The 19,920-nt window shown below is 30.5% G+C and overlaps 1 protein-coding gene across 1 annotated transcript; it reads left to right on the top strand.

The window, feature by feature from the left end:
* The first annotated feature begins 455 nt into the window (after positions 1-455).
* LOC111894040 (UDP-glycosyltransferase 85A8) lies at positions 456-7,337 on the top strand. Its single transcript, XM_023890109.3, has 3 exons — positions 456-1,020; positions 6,060-6,637; positions 6,818-7,337. Exons 1-3 carry the CDS (start codon positions 504-506, stop codon positions 7,166-7,168), a joined length of 1,446 nt encoding a protein of 481 aa, XP_023745877.1. The 5' UTR covers positions 456-503; the 3' UTR covers positions 7,169-7,337.
* The last annotated feature ends 12,583 nt before the right edge of the window (positions 7,338-19,920 follow it).

The raw sequence follows: 19,920 nt of genomic DNA, 5'->3' as shown, positions 1-19,920 counted from the left end.
AACCGCAGGGATGACTAAAAACTGACACGTAGCAAATCGTTTCAGAAACTGACATGTGGCAAAGTAAAACTACTCTTTTATTATAAATATATAATATAATATATATATATATATATATATATATATATATATATATATATATATATATATATATAAAATAATAAATATTAAAAAAAAAATAGACCTTTATGAAGACGAACAGTTATTTATTAATTTTAAAAATAGGTTTTTAAAAATTAAGATTTAACACTAACCGAAACAAAGGGTGTCAATTTTACCTCAATAATCAGTGGTAATTTCATACACAATAACTTTCATAGAATGCATAAGATATGTTCGATGAACAAAAAATATAAGATATCACATGCTGAATAGAAGTTGGTATTGTGGTCGAAGTAGTAATTAAGCTAACCATCCATTTATATATGCCCTTCCTCTCCTATAAAAACTACCACCACTAGTTTGCTTTCTCCCTCGAGACACATAAATAAATACAACAGCAGATGGGTTCCATAGCAGAAATGGAGAAGCCACATGCCATATGCATCCCCTATCCAGCACAAGGCCACATCAACCCTATGATGAAACTTGCGAAGCTCCTTCACTTTAAGGGCTTCCATATCTCCTTCGTCAACACCCACTACAACCATAAGCGCCTGCTCAGATCCCGAGGTCCTTCCTCCCTTGATGGTTTGCCCGATTTTCGTTTCTACTCCATCCCCGATGGTCTTCCACCCTCTGATGTCGAAGCCACCCAGTCAATCCCAGCCCTCTGTGAATCTGTTCCTAAGCACAGTTTAGAACCTTTATGTGAGCTGATCAGTAGGCTAAAAGGTGGCGAGGAGTCTGACGTGCCACCTCCGAGCTGTATAATTTCCGATGGGTGCATGAGCTTTACGCTTAAAGCTGCCCAAAGGTTTGGGTTGAAAGATGTATTATTCTGGACGCCGAGTACTTGCGGAGTTTTAGCTTACACTCACTATCGTGATCTTGTTGAAAGGGGTTATACTCCCCTCAAAGGTGAAATTACTGTCCTTGTTCTTGTTTTCTGGAGTTCCAACTTGCCAAAACCATATTTATGTCACTTTGATCGTTGGCCTTTTCCAGTGAAATGGTTGAATTTTGTTTTATCTTTTCCAATCATATTATTATTTTGTAATATAACTTTTTCTATTTGATCATTAGAACGGTTTTACTATATCTAAAGTCCTACTTTAATTTGGATAGGATATCAAATCAAATATGGGAAAATATAATTAACTTTTCGGTATGTTCATATCTGAGTAACTATCTTTTTTTTTTGTACACGTTTAGATAACAAACTTGTTGGAAGTGTTCACATATGACCATTATGACCTGCTATAGCAGGTTAAATCCTAGATGCGAACGCTTTTAATAAGTTCGTTACCTAGATGTGTAAAAAAATGGTTACTCAAATATGAACAAAACCAAAAATAAAAGTAAATTACACGAATGGTCCCTGTGGTTTGAGGGAATTTATGTTTTTGGTCCCTAACTTATTTTTTTTAACTTGGATGGTCTCTACTGTTTATTTTTGTTACGCGTTTGGTCCTTGTCTTACCTAAAAAGACTATTTTGCCCATTATTAATTTATTTTTTAATTAATTTTCTTATTTATGTATTTATTTTTTATATATTTAAAAAAACTAATAGATGCCACATATTTGTATCTTCTCACCATAAACCTCAAACCACATTTGAGAAATTTAATTCGGATGATCACTATTGTTTATTTTTGTTGCGCGTTTGGTCTCTGTTTTACCTAAAATTACTATTGTGCCCTTATTAATTTATTTTTTAATTAATTTTCTTATTTATGTATTTATTTTTTATATATTTAAAAAAATTAATAGACCCCACATATATGTATCTCCTTACCGTAAACCTGAAACCACATTTGAGAAATTTAATTTGGGTCTTACCGGTCACCATCCCATCTCTCATCCTCCCACACTTCTATTTCTTTTCCATCTTTAGTAAAATCGACGTCTTCACCATCTTTTTTTTGGTATTTCAACTCTGATGAACCAACACCATAACCTACTGTCTCTTCATCTTTAGTGGGTTGTGATGTTGATTCGATGGAGTTTAAGGACCGAAAAAAGAAGGGATGATGAAGACGTAACAAAATTAATAAGTGCACAATAGTATTTTTAGCTAAAATAGAGACCAAGCTCGTAACAAAATTAAACAGTAGGGATCATCCGAGTTAAAAAAATTAAATTAATTAAAAAATAAACAGTATGGATCATACGATGAGATACAAATATGTGGGGTCTATTAATTTTTTTAAATATGTAAAAAAAATAAATACATAAATAAGAAAATTAATTAAAAAAATAAATTAATAAGGGCACAATAGACTTTTTAGGTAATACAGGGACCAAACGCGCAACAAAAATAAACAGCAGTGACCATCCAAGTTTAAAAAATAAGTTAGGGACCAAAAACACAAATTTCCCCAACCCACAGAGACCATTCTTGTAATTTAGTTTTACTTTTTGTTTTGTTCATATTTGGGTAACTATTTTTTTTGTACACATCTAGGTAATGAACTTGTTGAAAGCGTTCACATCTATGATTTAACATGTTATAGTTATAACAGGTCATAATGGTCATATATGAACACATCTAACAAGTTTGTTACCTAGATGTGTACAAAAAAATGATAGTTACCCAGATTTGAACATAACGAAAAGTTAATTAACTTAATAAGTCATTTTCCCTAACTTTATCAAAGGAGACAACCTAAATAATGGATATATAGCGATGTCATTTCGTGTTTTTATGTATAATATTTTTAAATTTGTTTTGTAATTTTTTTATTTTCTATTATTTTTTTTAAACAATATATCTATCATACTTCTACTAAACTATTTTTAATATCATCTTTGTTCCGGACAAGACTTAAACTCTTGACTTCAAGAAGACTGGACAACACCTGGTACCATTAGGCTACAAGTCATTTGGTTATAATTATTATCATTTTTTTGTAACACCAACTTATATATATATATATATATATATATATATATATATATATATATATATATATATATATATATGTGTGTGTGTGTGTGTGTGTGTGTGTGTGTGTGTGTGTGTGTGTGTGTGTGTGTGTGTGTGTGTGTGTCGTTAAAATAAAAATAAATAAAGATCTTAAGATTCAAACTCAAGCTTATATTTCACATCAACCGCTCTAACCATCCGGCATATCGGCATGAAAGCCTTGTTATAATCATAAAAGATTATATAGAGCCATCTGTTTCTTTCTCATCCGCCACCATCTCCACCACCACAACCACCACCGCCACCACCACTACCACCACCTCTAACACCAGTCGACCCCACAACTGCCACATTCGTCACTTATACCATCGTAACGTGTGCCACCACCACCTCTTCTACTACCAAGTATCATAATCATATATGATTACTTAATCTGTGAACATACATATATGTAATCATTTAAGATTAGACATATACGTATAAACATGTATAATCACATATGATTATACCTCTCTGTCATATAATCATTTATGATTAGGCATCTCTCGTTGCGGCCGGTATGCTCGATCGTTAGAATGGGAAATGAGAAATATGTGGCTAAGGCTAAATCTCAATATCTCTATTTTTTTAATCGCAAATGATACGTCCCCTATATATATATATATATATATATATATATATATATATATATATATATATATATATATATACACGGAAAAATGAATATACGCTTAAATGTATATAACCTTAGTTATTTAACCAACCATAATACATCGTTTTATATCATATTTGCATTATAATGTTATTAAATTTCTACCCTTAACTTGATTTACTTTCAGGATTTTCGAAATTTCATTATTATTTTTCTCTTACATCACATCTTTCTACCGAACACCTACCAGACTATATATTATAGTTGAAAATGAAAAATTCTATAAGATGAAAATAATGGTGAAATATATAAAAATATAGGAAAAAATCAATTTAGGTGTTGAATTATAAGAACTTTGGACGATTAATTGCAATGCATATATGATATAAAATGATATAGTATGATGAATTTGAGTATTTATGTTTATTTACCATTAAGGGTATATTTAGGTTACCATATATATATATATATATATATATATATATATATATATATATATATATATATATATATATATATATATATATATATATATATATATATATATATATATATATATATATATGAAGTAGGTTCTGTTGGGGATTTTGAAAAAAAAAATTAGAGATCTCGAGAATCAACATATTAGTCATATATTTCTTATTTGCCGTTCTAGCAATCTGGCGTACGGGCGTGGCGTGAAATTTATAATCATAAAAGATTATTGAGCGCTGCTCTTTCCTTTTCCCCCAGCATCTCCACCGCAACTACCACCACCATATATGCCACCGAACCCACCACTGCCACATCCATCACTTATGCCACCGCCACCTCTTCCACCACCACTTTTTCTGTCACCAAACACCAAACACCATTATTGATGAAATTAGACGGTTGAGAGTTTTTTTCCAAAATAAATAAGTATTAAAAATCAAGGGACCATTTTTATAAATATCATAAAGTAGATGGGAGAAGTTTTGTAAGTGTAAAGGGTAGACCTCTTTCAAAAAGAATTGTCAAGGGTAGAAAGGTAAATGAAAATTTTTAGATGCATATCATCAAATGACACAAGCGCATAACCTGTCCTCGTCCTTATCTATAACACGTGTTGCAATATGATGAGCTGATTTTTTTTTCCAATTTGTTTTTCCGCAATAATTTTCTTTTCCAAAAAAAAATCTACTAATACCAATTTTCTTAAAATTTAATTATCTACAAAATGTACACAATCATGAAAATTTGAAAATAAAATTATGTATTTATTTTTTTATATAAAAAAACCTAGAACAAAAATTCTCGAAAAATCATATAAATTTATGGGATATTTTAACTCAATGTGTACTAGTGACTTTTAAAAAGAACTTTTCAAAAACAAGTTTTTGAAGTATTTATTTTTAACTTTAAGAAATGCGAGTTTTCTTTAAAAAATGTTGAATATAATATGATCTAAAATGTGACGATTCAAAATAGTTATTATTAAAAAAAAACATTTGATTCAAGTTGTTTAGAATCATTAATTTGTTATGATTTAAAAAAATTTATACTTAAACATTTTATAATCTTTAATTATATATTTTATGATTTAAAATTAAATGGTTCAAAATATATAACGACCCATAATATTTTTTTTGAACAAATTTTTTATTTAATTGAATATATTATTGATCCAAAACCATATGACTCAAAATTGATTTAATTCAAAATACTATGATTCAATTAATTTGATTCAAAACTTTTTAAACTAAAAATAATATGATTCAAAAAAGTGTGGATGAAAAATATTTCGATCTTTAATAACCTTCTTATTTAAAATTTTATAATTGTTAAACTTTAAAAACTCAAACCAATATTTAGTTTAAAAAATCAAAAAAAAAATGCACAGTTATCTTCAAATATATAATAAAGATATTAAAAAAATAAAATAAATAAAAAGTACAAAAAAGAAAAAAATAATTTTTTCCAAAAATAAACATAAAAGATAAAAAAAAAAAAAAGTTAAAACAAAGTATATCTGTTAGATTTCTTTTTTAATTAAAAAAAGTTAAAAAAATAGAAAATGAACGAAAATAAATAATAAAAACCACTTAAATTACGGTCACCGGAACCGGACCATATATATATATATATATATATATATATATATATATATATATATATATATATATATATATATATATATATATATATATATATATATATATATTGTCAACAGATTTTATAAAAATGATAATAAACACTTTTTTTTTAATTTGCATGTGTGCATTTTTCTAATCTTTTTATATACACAGTTACCATTTTATTAAGTTTGTATAAAAGTTATTTATTTTCCGACAAATAAATTTAGTTTTACTTTTCTACATATAGATACTTATGAAATGTAATTATTGAAATGATACAGATATGAGCGAGGTAACAAATGGATATTTGGAGACAAGCTTAGATTGGATCCCTGGAATGAATAACATCCAATTAAAGGATTTCCCAAGTTTCATTCGAACCACAGACATAAACGACACCATGTTGAGCTATTTCATAACGGAGGCTGCAGCTATCCCTAGAGGGTCGGCTGTCGTGCTAAACACTTTCCAGGCTTTAGAACAAGATAGTGTTAACCCTTTAATTGCCTTAAATCCAAGAATCTTCACCATAGGCCCACTACACTTGATGCAACAACATATTGAAAATGATCAGGTCAAACACATTGGGTCCAACCTCTGGAAGGAAGATGAGAGTTGCATCAGTTGGCTTGACACAAAAGACCCTGGCTCAGTTGTTTACGTTAACTTTGGAAGCATTACAGTCATGACAAAAGAACAACTCATCGAGTTTGGGTGGGGACTGGCGAATAGCAAGAAAGATTTCTTGTGGATTACAAGACCCGACATTGTTGGAGGCAATGAGGCCATGATGCCACTGGAGTTTGTTGACGAGACAAAAGGGAGAGGCATGGTGACTAGTTGGTGCCCTCAAGAACAGGTGATGTTTATACTCTCTAATCACTAAGTAATAAAACCAAACCATATACAAAGTTGTTAAATTGTCCAGAAGCAGCATTTAAGCACGAATTAAGTCATTTAACCTTGTTGGAATATGCTTACCATATCACGCATAAATTTAAATCCGTCATTAAATAGTTCAATTCTCTATCTAATGAAGGTTTTGAAGCATCCAGCAATTGGGGCATTCCTGACTCACAGTGGATGGAACTCGACTATTGAAAGTATTAGCAGCGGTGTTCCAATGATTTGCTGGCCGTTTTTTGCAGAGCAACAAACGAATTGTCGTTATAGTTGTGTAGAGTGGGGGATTGGAATGGAAATTGATTCCAATGTGAAGAGAGAGGAGGTGGAAGCTCAGGTGAGGGAGATGATGGATGGGAAGAAAGGGAAAATGATGAAATCTAAGGCTTTGGAATGGAAGAAGAAAGCGGAAGAAGCTGTCGCTATTGGGGGGTCGTCTTATCTCAACTTTGATAAATTAGTTACTGAGGTTCTCTTGAGAAAGTGAAATCAATATTCTATTCTAGTAGTTATTAATATTTTCATAAAAGGTATTGGAAAACTTCAATTGATATTCACTTTAAAAAGATGTCAACGTAACTAGATATTTACTACGTACATGTATGCCTTTCGTTCACAGTGTCTATGAATATTATGAGAAAAAATATGATTGTTTATTCTTAGCGTTAAAGACGATATTATTTATAGATGATATCATGTGACTTGATTCGGATACACAGGCTTATCATAAATACAACAAAACGTCAAATTTGACTGAGATCAACATGCATTTGTTGAATACTACTACACGTATAATCAAGATATAGAGCATGCAATTATGCACCACGAAAATCCGGATAAAATATCTGTTTCCTTTCTAATTTTCTAAATTATATATGTTCATCTGTTTTCCTTTCTAACTGTGTAAATTATATATGTTCGGAATCATGATACACAATCCCCTTCCGCCGAAAAACCTCTAATATATCAACTTATCAAGCCAACGAGAGTGAATGCAGAATTTAGCACTAAACTATCACCAAAAGGAGTTGAACTCAAAGCCATATAATGAAACGTAAAAAAAAGAAAAATTAACTTAAAAAAACATGCTATTTAATTACTGTTGCATGGAACTTTACTTCTTTAAGGCGTATTACCTGCAACTTTTTAAAGTTTATTTGTTATATCACATTCTACTTTTTATGCTACTATGGCTATAATCTTACGGTGAATTGAAATCAAATAAATATAAATAGAAAATATATTTTAAAATTTAAAACAGTTTTTCTACTCATTGAATCCATAATTTATTTAATTCTATAGAGTTCAATGAATTATCATATTAATATTTTGTATTTAATATAACTCTATTAATTTTTTCCTACGATGCATTAAATTTTATAAAGTTCAATGAAACATATTTAAAAGTGCGATCTTTTGAATTTTTACATTTACATTATGTCTTTTGAATCCGTTCTCAGCCTCCAGTTGTAAGAAAACACCAACTTCTCAATGTTGTGTTTTTTTCTCTCCTTGTTGCGACATTTGTTGTGGCTACCATCTTGCAGTTTAGAATTTCCTGCATTTTAAAAATGTAAATTTTTTTTTTGTTTGTTTGTTTATTTGTTTTTTTTTTTGTCGCAATAAGCAAGCAAATTAGATACATTTGGTTGTTGTTTGTACTTTCTTCATTTTAATCATCTTAAATTACAGATTTGATTCAATGCTATTTTGTGGGATTGAATCGCGTTACTGATTCTTTGATTGTCGTTTATGCAATGAAAATTGACGATACACGTTGCTGATTTTCTGACAAGTTCATTGGAATTTGTATATTATATTGAACTTGAGTTGATAGAGTAAAGGCTTATCTCAAAATCAATCTTACACTAAATCCTCGAGTAATCCAAATACTATTTTCTCTTTACTGTTACACTAAATCCTCGAGTAATCCAAATACTATTTTCTCTTTACTGTATATGCGGGCCCATACCCCGTCATCTATGTAACGAACTCAATCAAGTGTCGTAAACAAAAACACAAGTCATTGCAATCAACCGGAAACCCAAATGACTAAAAGTAATTTCTGATTTCGAGATGCAATGCCAATTGCAATCCGTCGCACAACTAGAGAAAACTAACAGCGTGTGAACTCTTAATCTCCTCGGTGTCTGTCTCTGATACAATCAGAAGACCACCGTCAGAGATTCCAAATTCTCGGTATAATTTATTCATGATGAGCCACATCAGTTACTTGATCAAAAATTGATCGAAATCAGAAGGTGTGATCAAAAATTGATCGATTATGATTCATAAGCATCATAATGGTGAATAATTAGGGTATCAAGTTTAGGGTCAACCCATTTTGCAGAATTAGGGTATGCGGTTTAGGGTCGAACCATTTTTGACCCTTTTATTGGATACGAAACAAAATAATATTAAAAATTAGACATGTACTGATAATGTAAACTATATGTTGTATTTTTCATTACTTTAAGCTTGTTGCCTAATAAGACCGACATCTTTATCTATTTAAAATAAACAATGACATAAAGAAGAAAGAAAAGAGGAAAGCTCCAGGAAAGTCTAGCAACACTTGCTTAGAGGTCTAGCATCACTGACCGGGAGTCCGGTAGATGACTTAAGCGTCTTGGCCCAGGCCTTATCCAATTTGGTTAATTTTGTTAATTGAATGTTTTGTATCCGTGATAATCTCATTTCTTTCGACTGCCCTAAGGTGGGATAGTGTGTCAGTAAACACGCAGTGGTTCATGATCTTGCCTGGTCAACCCAATCATGATATTGAAGGATGGGACATTTTTAGTCAAAACACAATATATTAAAAAAACAAAGAATTATATAATTATATTTATTGTATATTTTCATCGGATTTTAAACAATATATGCATATACCTCCATGTATATATACATATTATTTCACAAAAAATATGAAAAGAATTTTTTTTTTGAGTAGGTGCAGTATGAAATGGATCTATGTGTTTATATGTATTTATTGTTATTCATGGTAGGGGTGAGCATGGTGCGGTTCGGTGCGGTTTTTGCCCAAAACCGAACCGAAAACCGCAACTTCGGTTTTTTGAAATTTAAAAACTGCACCGTTCGGTTTTTATGCGGTTCGGTTTTTGCGGTTTTTATTGCGGTTTTTGCGGTTCGGTTTTCTTTTGCGGTTTTTTCTTAGTTTTTTTTTTGGGTTTTCATTTTGCCTTTTTACTAAAACTCAAGTAACTCGGCGAGTTACTTTGACTCATATGAGGAGTGCTAATCATTTTTTGGAGATGAACCGATACCACCACCTATTGGTTTGAAAGCAAATTTCATAACCACTCATCCAATATGTTTCTAATGCTTGAACATAAGACGAATTAATATAATATTTGTTTCATATGTACATGCAATAATATCAATTAATGTATTCATAAAAATGATACTATCATCACTAGTACTCTTTACATTTAAATGTAAAAAATGTCATAAACATTAATTGTTATTGTAATACCACTGACTGTATGCTTAAAAATATACAATCATCATCCGATAGATAAGATATATATTTATATTTATAGAAATTTTAATTGTCGTACGTAAGTTCTTGGTTCTTATAAATATCAACACTTTATATATATATATATATATATATATATATATATATATATATATATATATATATATATATATATATATATGCGGTGCGGTTCGGTTTTTTACGATTTTTGCGAGACTAGAAACCGCACCGCACCGAGTATTTTCGGTTTTTGCAAAACAAAAAACCGCACTATCGGTTTTCATTTCAGTTTCGGTTTATGTGGTTTTTTCGGTTTTTTTGGTTTGCGGTTCGGTTTTTGCTCACCCCTAATTCATGGTATTGTATGTTTTTTTTATGGATTAAAATAAAATTTTGAATTGTATATGAAGTACTTTTTGACATACGAATTCATTACTAAATTTTAATTAAATTATTTTTGTTTACAGATTCATAAAATAACATGGATTTTATTTCTGCTAAAGAGCGAAAAAAAAAGTATATTTAGATAACCGAAAAGCGAACAAAGAATAACGGTATTATATATTTATGCTAATATAGCTTTATTGTTAATTTTCATTTGAAATTTGTAATATTTTTTCATATGTTTTTTATTTTAACAACTTATTTTTATGATTTTCCATTTATAACAATTTTAATTTACTTCATTTACTGAGGTTGTTTTATTTTTAAAAGTAATTCAATATTTTATTATACAATGTCATTATTTTTTAATTAATTCACAAATATAAATTGTCTCATACAATTTAAAAAATAATTTCACATACTTATTTGAATCAACGATTATAACTTTACATACATAAAAAACATCAATATGTTGATTAATAATTTATTGAAAATAATTGATTAACGATTATGATTTTTTATTATAAAACTATTTATTTTTCTAACCGTGGTTCTAACGGGATGTAATCTAGTTTAAATATATATTTAAGAGTTAGAAACATTCATTTTTTCCATTGAATGGTTCAATGTTAATTGAACTCCAAATCTATGGAGTGCTAATCTGACATCTCATAATGGTAGAGTTTAATCAATTGAATGGCAACTAGATTTGACATCTTATTCAACTCTTCCATTGAACTCTCAATTATGGATGTTCTTATTGGTCATTAAGTTTCAAAATCATTGAATTTGAACTTCACATCCAACCATGGTTATGTTTAAACCATTAAATGCCAACTATGCTTTCTATATCTAGGGGCAAAGTCAATTTTTAGAATAATTTCGGCTTAAAAAGAGATGGATTTAAGAATAAGGTATATATACAATAGATTGAAATCAACAAAGTTAGTTAACTTGAAAATATTTTAAAATTAAAAAAAAAATTATTCTCATTGAATGTTATTGGTCATTAAGTTTCAAATTCATTGAATTTCAACTTGACATCCCACCATGGTTATATTTAAACCATATTGAGTGCCAACTAAGTTTTACATTCCTATGGACAAAGTCAATATTTTAGAATAATATTGGTTTAAAAGAGATGGATTTAAGAATAAGGTATGTTTAAAATAGACGTTTTCCTATAGGTATGGTATCTTTCGCTGGTTTTGGACTTGTGATCCAATTAAAAGAGTTAGATTGGGAAGGAACAACACTAGCCTACCTACTACTAGCTCCTCTATTGCGCATCTTATTCAATCATCTCATTAAACCATACATTACAGATACTAGTTAGAGCTTCTACAGTGCATTGTTTAATGGAATGTTTGAATAAGGTGAATACCCACTTGGCATTCGATGGATTAATCTCAATCATAATGGATGTCACGTTGGCATTAAATTGATACATCATACAATTGTCGTCAAAGTAATTCAACATAAGAAAGAGGTTGTTAAGTTAGGGTGAAGACTATTAGTTGGTGAATCGTGTGAGTTTAATCTTTCATTTTACTATTGGTACAATTCTTTTAATTGCTTTAATCATGTATTTTTTATGGTTGCATGTAATGTTCTTATTTTAAAAGGTTTGTCAAATTTTTGGATCTTCACTTGGAGTTGTGATAATCTCTTTAACTGTCTTATGTTCTATTTAAATAATCACGGATGTTACTTTTCTAATTTCCTTCTAGAACTTTATGTAATGGAAGTACTTTTGCAACAAAAAATTTACTTTAGATGTAACATCCAGCTTTATGGGCTAGAATTTTTGGGAAATTTAAAATTTCATTTTAAAGTTGATATGTAAACAAAGTGTAGTTAAACAAATATAAATCTACAGAAAGGTAATAGTAAAATGCTAGTTAGTGGTTTTCAAATTCCAAGACATTTAAATGATTTGTTGTAGGCTATCAAAGCTTAATATCAAAGGGCTAATAGGGATAAGTTGGAGAAACTTGTCCAATTCAGGTTTTAATTAGTAAAACTCCAAGTAAAAAAGATAAATTATGATAAAATAATACTTAAAGGATTAAAAGAGAGTTATTAAGTTGGAAATGTGGATAAGAAACATGGCAAGAAGAAATAATACATTTTGGACCAAGATTGTCAAAGTGATAAACTTGGATTGACTTAACTCAACTAACTTAGGGCTTGGAATTTTATTTAAAAAGATGAAGAAGGAAAACAATATATAAATATATCGGGTTTGGTGAATTATCAATTTTCCATAAATAAGTATGTCTTATTCATACAAGATTAGGAATATCACTATACTCCCACTAGTTCTTAGTAAATATATGTTATCTTTTTGTAGATGTTAGAACATACTTTGTATTTTCATAATTAAAATGATGATTCCAACTCTGAGATGTTTGATTTATATCCACAAATGGATCTTTAAAGCCTACACATTTTGTTAGAATATCTTGGACTAAAGAAACTTCCAAGCTAAGTTATATAAACATCTTCAAGTAGGTATCAATTAAGTAAAGGTTTTCCCAAAACCTATTACCATATATCATAATCATAATATGTATTCATTGTAAATAATATCATTTTTTTTATCTAATTATAGATACTTGAGAAAATGTTTGATCATAGTCAATGACATGAGTACGAGTAAGCCTTTTATAATAACTCCTGCTAAATATGTTTAAATCTCTATGGTTTTTTCTTTATGAAATAATCACTTACTCCTTTTTGTCTTACTATAGGGAGGAAGATTAATCAAGCAGATAGTTGATTATTGTACGTGGATATTATCTTAGCGTTCATGGCTCTAAGTAATTACCAGGTTTAAAATCGGATATAGCATTCTGGTAGTTGATAGGTTTACTAGAAACTATCAATAAAAACTCATCAATGAGTGATTCCATATTTCTCATGTTATAGATGATTTCTACCATATATGCAAACAATTTGTATTTCTGAATAGCTATTATTCAAGTTCAACAATTTCTTGTTAAAAATAGTGCCAACTTTCACTACATCATGATATGGTTCTCGAGCTATTTCAAGATCCATTTGCCTCTCACTTGCTTTGCTAATTAGAAGCTTGCCTTCTAACAACTAAAAATTAAGAGAAATAATAGATCTTATTCTTGATGATTTTGTTAATAATAACCTAAATAACTTTTTAGGATATTCCACAAATATGTATTTACTAGATTTTGGGTTTAGAAGCTTTAGTCAACTCATTAGAAAGTAAACTATATCTAGTAATGTTTAGTTCATCCTTTACTATTCTAATGCATTAGACATTCATTATAAGGGAAGTCATACAACACTATGCATAGTTACTTAATAATTGTTTTCTTTACTGTTTAGTGAAAATAAATTTGTAATCTTTTATATATAAATAACATTAAATATGTCAAATAAAATATATTAATTTGCCTTCAAAACGTATTTCTTGAAGTTGGAATATGTGTATTTTGTTAATATAATAAAGATAATAATGTCATATAAGTTACATTTGAATCATATTTGAATCTGAGGAGATTTCTTATAGAATGTTTTTATCGTAGAAAATACTAGTATTTACTTTATAATTCTATTAAGAGATCTAAATCTTGAAATTAAAATTAATCATTACAGAATATGATTGTGATCATTATGAAAAACGATTAAAAAAAATAATCAATCATCTAATTAATCAACTGAGACATATATTTGGCCAAGCTAAATTCTAACATACATTATTCAAAACAAACATTGTTTTACAATAGAAGTATTTTATGTTCAATACATAAATAATAAACTCTTAGGGTGGTGGTTCCAACTTGTTTGTTCTTGGATGTTTACTCTTCTTGAATATATGTAAACATTTATAAATATTACATTTACATTAACTATCAAGTAATTGAGTTTTATATGAAAAGTATAAGTTCAAACTAATATATACATGAATTGCTGATTTGACCAATTCCTCTCGGATAAGAGGAGTAGTTCCTCTACCAATGTCTCGTTTCTTGACAATAGAAACAAGATCCTTCTTTAAGGGGCTTTCTGGATTTCTTGGTCTTGAACCTTCTATAAGTTTCCTTTCCATGAACCATGGGCCTCTTAGAGCACAAACGGTGACTCTTTTTATCCTTGCAAACTTCCAATGTTTGAACTAGCTTAAACCAAATAGCATTGTATTTTAGGAATATCTACTTCACCTGAAGAAACATATGATATGCTTCTAAATTCACCAAGAATTCTTGGAAGTCCATAATTACTGTTCCCAGAATGATGTTAGATACATCTTTAGCATTACAATGATGTTTCCACCAGCCATCATGTTCAGGTCTACTACTTAAAGCAGGTGGTTTAGGAATATGAGTTTTATGAAAATACAATTTCTAATCTTTTTTAGAATGATTATCAAGGTACGAAGCTATTCATAGAAATTATATCCATCGAATGTTATTATCTCTTGTAGATTATCAATAGAAAGACAATGCATGGTATTGAGATTGATATTTGTTTTTGTCTACAAAATTTAATAAAATTCATTAAGTATTTTCAATATTTAAATATTCAATAATTAGGAGACCTTTATCACAAAATATTTCTGATCAAATCATCTAGTTTGAGGAACATGTGTAATCAGCTGATAACTAGTTATATAAATCGTAAATACACCTTGGTCATCAAAAGAAAACATTAACGGTTAGGTGACCTTTTTCCCACAAGCTTATAGAAGTGACGTGTGAGTGACCTCCAAGTGGATGACCTAGATTTGCGTTTTGATAAACACACTTTCTATGATTTATAATTATAGTTTTAAAAACAGATATTATCATGGTTATTGCATGCATCTAATAACCCATGGTAACCTTTAATTAAAATCACAATTTATAGCAATGTTCTTTTATAAAAGACAATTTTTTATAATTGATGCGATCAATTATAAATTTAATATCTGGTATTAATCTTTAAAGTTTGAGCGCTAAGAATATCTATTAACCTTTTAATAAAATTTCATTTTATTATTTAATGTTTGGAGTTTTATAAGTCTCTAAAACCCTAATTTTAAACTTATAAAATTTTAATCGTCGAAATTTGTAGCTAGTTTTAGATGATAAAATTCATTTTTATTTTAAAACCAAACTCCATGTGAGCATTTTATATTAAAAATATTATGTAGCATTTAAAATATTATTTTACAAACATGCATAATATTCACATCAAAAAAAGCAACACAAATCATAAAAGCATATTTGCATAAACCAACCATAAACTAGTGACACTTTGTGAGTTATCACAAAAATGTCAAGTTCATTCCTTACGGACATATAGGGACCAAAAACGTCAATGGTGTCTTCATGTTCCCACTTTCTTGAACACCTTGTAGCAAGGTCATGAAATGATTTTTATAAAGTTTATAACACTTCAACAAAATCAAGTACATGAACATTCGATCTTCAAAGTGGCCACCGTCTTCTTTTTTGTTATATTTTTAATAAACTATTCTAAAACTAATCTATTACATACAAAAATAACAAGATGAGAAATATATATTTAATTATTACGTACCATATAAATAACTAAATAATACAACCATTTTAACAAATGAACAAAAACATTATCACAAATGGCCAATGGGTAGTTTATACAAATCATACACATATTTATATAAAAAACAACACTTTGTTTTTTAAAACAACTTTTATGACCAAAAACCCATGTTAAAAATTTTGATCACTAAATAAAAGTTAAATGTGACTAGAGCATTTAGGGCATTCTCATGGAAGATGCTCATTGTTGATGCTCCTGGAAGATGCTCATAGAGGATGCTCATCGATGATGTTCATGGAAGATGCTCGTTGATGATGCTCATGGAAGATGCTCATCGATAATGCTCATGGATAATGATCAGGAGGTTGAAGATTCAAAGAGATGATGTGTTACGTATTGTGATTGGTTTAAACCATTTATTGACCTACCGGCCAATGGGCTTGGACCATTAGGGTTTTAGGTCTGATCCCTTCACTATAAATAGGGGTGCATGATAGTCATCTATTTGTGTCTTTTCTTATCCTTAGTGAGTAGTTCGAGGCTACATTAATTTGTACTTGTAATCTCTGTTTGAGAGATTTATGAATAAAGAATACTCCCCTCCTGCCTATGGACATAGGTCACCATGACCAAAACCTGGTAAATATTGTGTCTTTATGTGCTTTTAGTTTCGTGTGTTATCCACATTACTTCCTAACAAGGGTCATCAAAGCTTAGAAAATGTCATCAGATCTGTTCTGATTCTTGATAATTATCATCTAATTTCCTAAAAAGTGGTATCTATGTTGCAGTTTGTGTTACTATGATTGAAGATGTCTACTTACAAATTTGCTTTGGAGAAGTTCAGTTGTGCAAAAGATTTCACTTTGTTGAAGGTTAATATGAAGGCTCTTCTGGTTCAACAAGGATGTACAGCGGCACAGGAATGAGAAGCAAAACTGCCAAAAGACATGGCAGCGGAAAGGAAGGTGGATATTCTGGCAAGAGTGCATAATGCTATTCTATTGAGTTTGATAGAAAGTGTACCGAGAGAGGTCAACCCCAAGTTTCTATGCTTGATTCATTATAAGTGCAATAGATTAATCAGTTGATTACTGAATTGTAATATGACTAGTTATCATGGTCGGATTTCCTAGTACTAATAATTAATGAAAAACTAACAGAATGATTATGAAATTAGTGAACATATAATTAATTAAATATATTCAAACTATAAACGATATGATCTAGTGACTTCATGTCAATGGTCATGACAATCTAACAAATCATAGCAGGGATATACAATAGTCTCTAACACAGTCAACGTCATTAATTAATATTACCTAACCCTAGGCTTATAATTAAAGTCTCAGTCATACAAACCTAATGATCATAGATTCATATGATTCGAGTATATCAATATAAAATGATCATCTAATCCTAATAATACTCAACAATAAGAAATAAAAATCACAACTTTCACATGAAAGGTAAAGCGATCAAGCGAACACAAGTAAAACCCAAACTCAATTAATCCTACTAACGTAATCAGAACATACTAACGAAGTTTCATCAAGATATAGTAAAAGTAAAGGTTTTTACACCATATTCGGTAAACTAAAGCAAAAATACATCGCTAAAAGGTTGTGATACATAATCATTAAGCAAACCCAGAGTGAAATCTTGATGCGAATATAGATTAAATCTTTAAATCCTTTCTCCAATTCAATATCTAGCTTCAAAATTGTCCCATAGAGGGTTTTTGGACGTCAAAACGAAGTAAAAGTCACATAAATAGGCTGCCAAAGCCCTCACACAGATAAGGGTTGCTAATCTCGTATTTTTATGGTTTTTTTACTACACGACATGGAAAAGGTATTGTTTTATTCCGTGGGAAATGGAATCTTCCAATGCATGATGTTTTTATTTTATTTTTTATTTTCCATGTCGAGGAAATGGCTTTGCCACGGCGAAGGAACTAGGAATCAGAATTTGGAATAAATACGAAAGTTTTCTAAATTTCAATCTATATTCCAAAACATCTTGAATATCATCAATTGGAGTTACGAGTAATGAGATATAGTTACAACACTAACTTCAAACATCCTAAAAATCATGACCAAAAATTTCATTTTTAATTATTAAATAAACCATAGTTATTAAAATCATTCTATCCAAAAACACAAGTCATAGTATCAAATTTGAGTATCATATCAAAACATCAGAGTGAACTTCCCAGGCTAAACATCGTGGTGTGTGCAATATAGTCATCCCGAGCTCTTCCCTTTGCTACTAGAAGTACCTAAAACCATAACTGAAAACCGTAAGCATGAAGCATAGTGAATTTCCCCCAAACTACCACATACCATACACATAATCATGTTACTAGGAGATATAGGCCAGCCCACACTCAAGGAGATATGGGCCTCCCTCACACTTGGCTAACTAGGAGATACGGGCCTCGCCCACACTCAGCTAATAATGAGATATGGGCCTCACCCACACTTAACTAGTAATGAGATACGTGCCTTGCGCACACTCAGCTAACTAAGCTTATATACAAGTATCAAACAAACAACAAGTATAACCAAAATCTACCAATCCATTCCATATTCATACTCAAGCAATGCTAAGATACGGGCCCTACCCACACTTAACTACTAACCAGCACACATAATATATACGGGCCGACATTGGTGCCTTCGACCCGTTCAATCCAAGAGGAAACTCACCTCAAATGTCGAATGATAGCTGAAATGTCTATGTCCTGTAATCAGCTCTATACACTCCCTGAATCAAAACAACCCTTATATACCATCCTTACTCATACCCCTTAAGGTTCAACTCTAGTCAATTCAAAGTGAAAGTCAAGTCAAAGTCAACGTTCTAAGTTGACTCAACTTGTTGAGTTTACCATTCAACTCGTTGAGTTCCATGACTCACAGTATTGTGAAATCACGACCCAACTTGACAAGTTTTCCTCCAACTTGTCGAGTTCCTCCTTCTCAACAGAAACGTGACTTTCCTAGCTCAAGTCGTCGAGTTCCCTTGTATACTTGTCGAGTTCCTTCAACAGAATTGGGAGCATTCCAAACCAAATCGCCGAGTTCCCTTATGGACTCGTCGTGCTTATCAGTCTATCAACCCTTGTTATTGCATTAAGCCCTTATTCTTCAAATCCAAGTCTCATATTCCAGATCTAGACTAGAAATGCCTCTAGAAGGGTAAAGTTTCCAACTTTACCCATGAATACCTTTCCTAATGAGATTAAGCTCAAACCCTAACCTAAAAAGGCCAAAGTCTTCATCCAACGACCACCAAAACTACAAGACAGACCATAAGGTTATAGATCTGGACTCTAGGGACTAAATGATCACGTAAAGTCTTAAACGTTATCCACATGCATAGCCCTAGAAGCTTTAGAAGACCAAAATGATGGTCTAAAGGTTGCATGGGACTTCCATGTCCATAAAGTTGGCACCTCTATGCCATGAAAACCCCTTAAGGCCCTAGATCTGAAGTGTTCTCCACTTAGCATCCAAATCCCAAGAGTCATATCATTTTGACCAAAATAAGCAGGAACTTCAAAAATGGAGATCTAAATGACCATAAATCAAGGTTTCAACTTTATACCAGCAAAATGTCATGGTTGAAGCAAGGGTTGTGGATCTACAAACTCCTTATTGTGTCCTCAAGCTTCTCCTTCTTCCAATGGATTCAAAACACACACTAAAATACTTGAAATAGCTCATAAACACTCACAATAGCATTAGGGTTTCGATATTTAGGGTTTGGGACTTGAAGGATGGAAATAAAGCCAACATCAAAGG

Source organism: Lactuca sativa, chromosome 7 (assembly GCF_002870075.4).
Source record: "Lactuca sativa cultivar Salinas chromosome 7, Lsat_Salinas_v11, whole genome shotgun sequence".
In the NCBI taxonomy this organism is placed as follows: Eukaryota; Viridiplantae; Streptophyta; class Magnoliopsida; order Asterales; family Asteraceae; genus Lactuca; species Lactuca sativa.
Note: the sequence above shows the minus strand (reverse complement) of the source record. Positions and strands in the feature narration are given on the sequence as shown.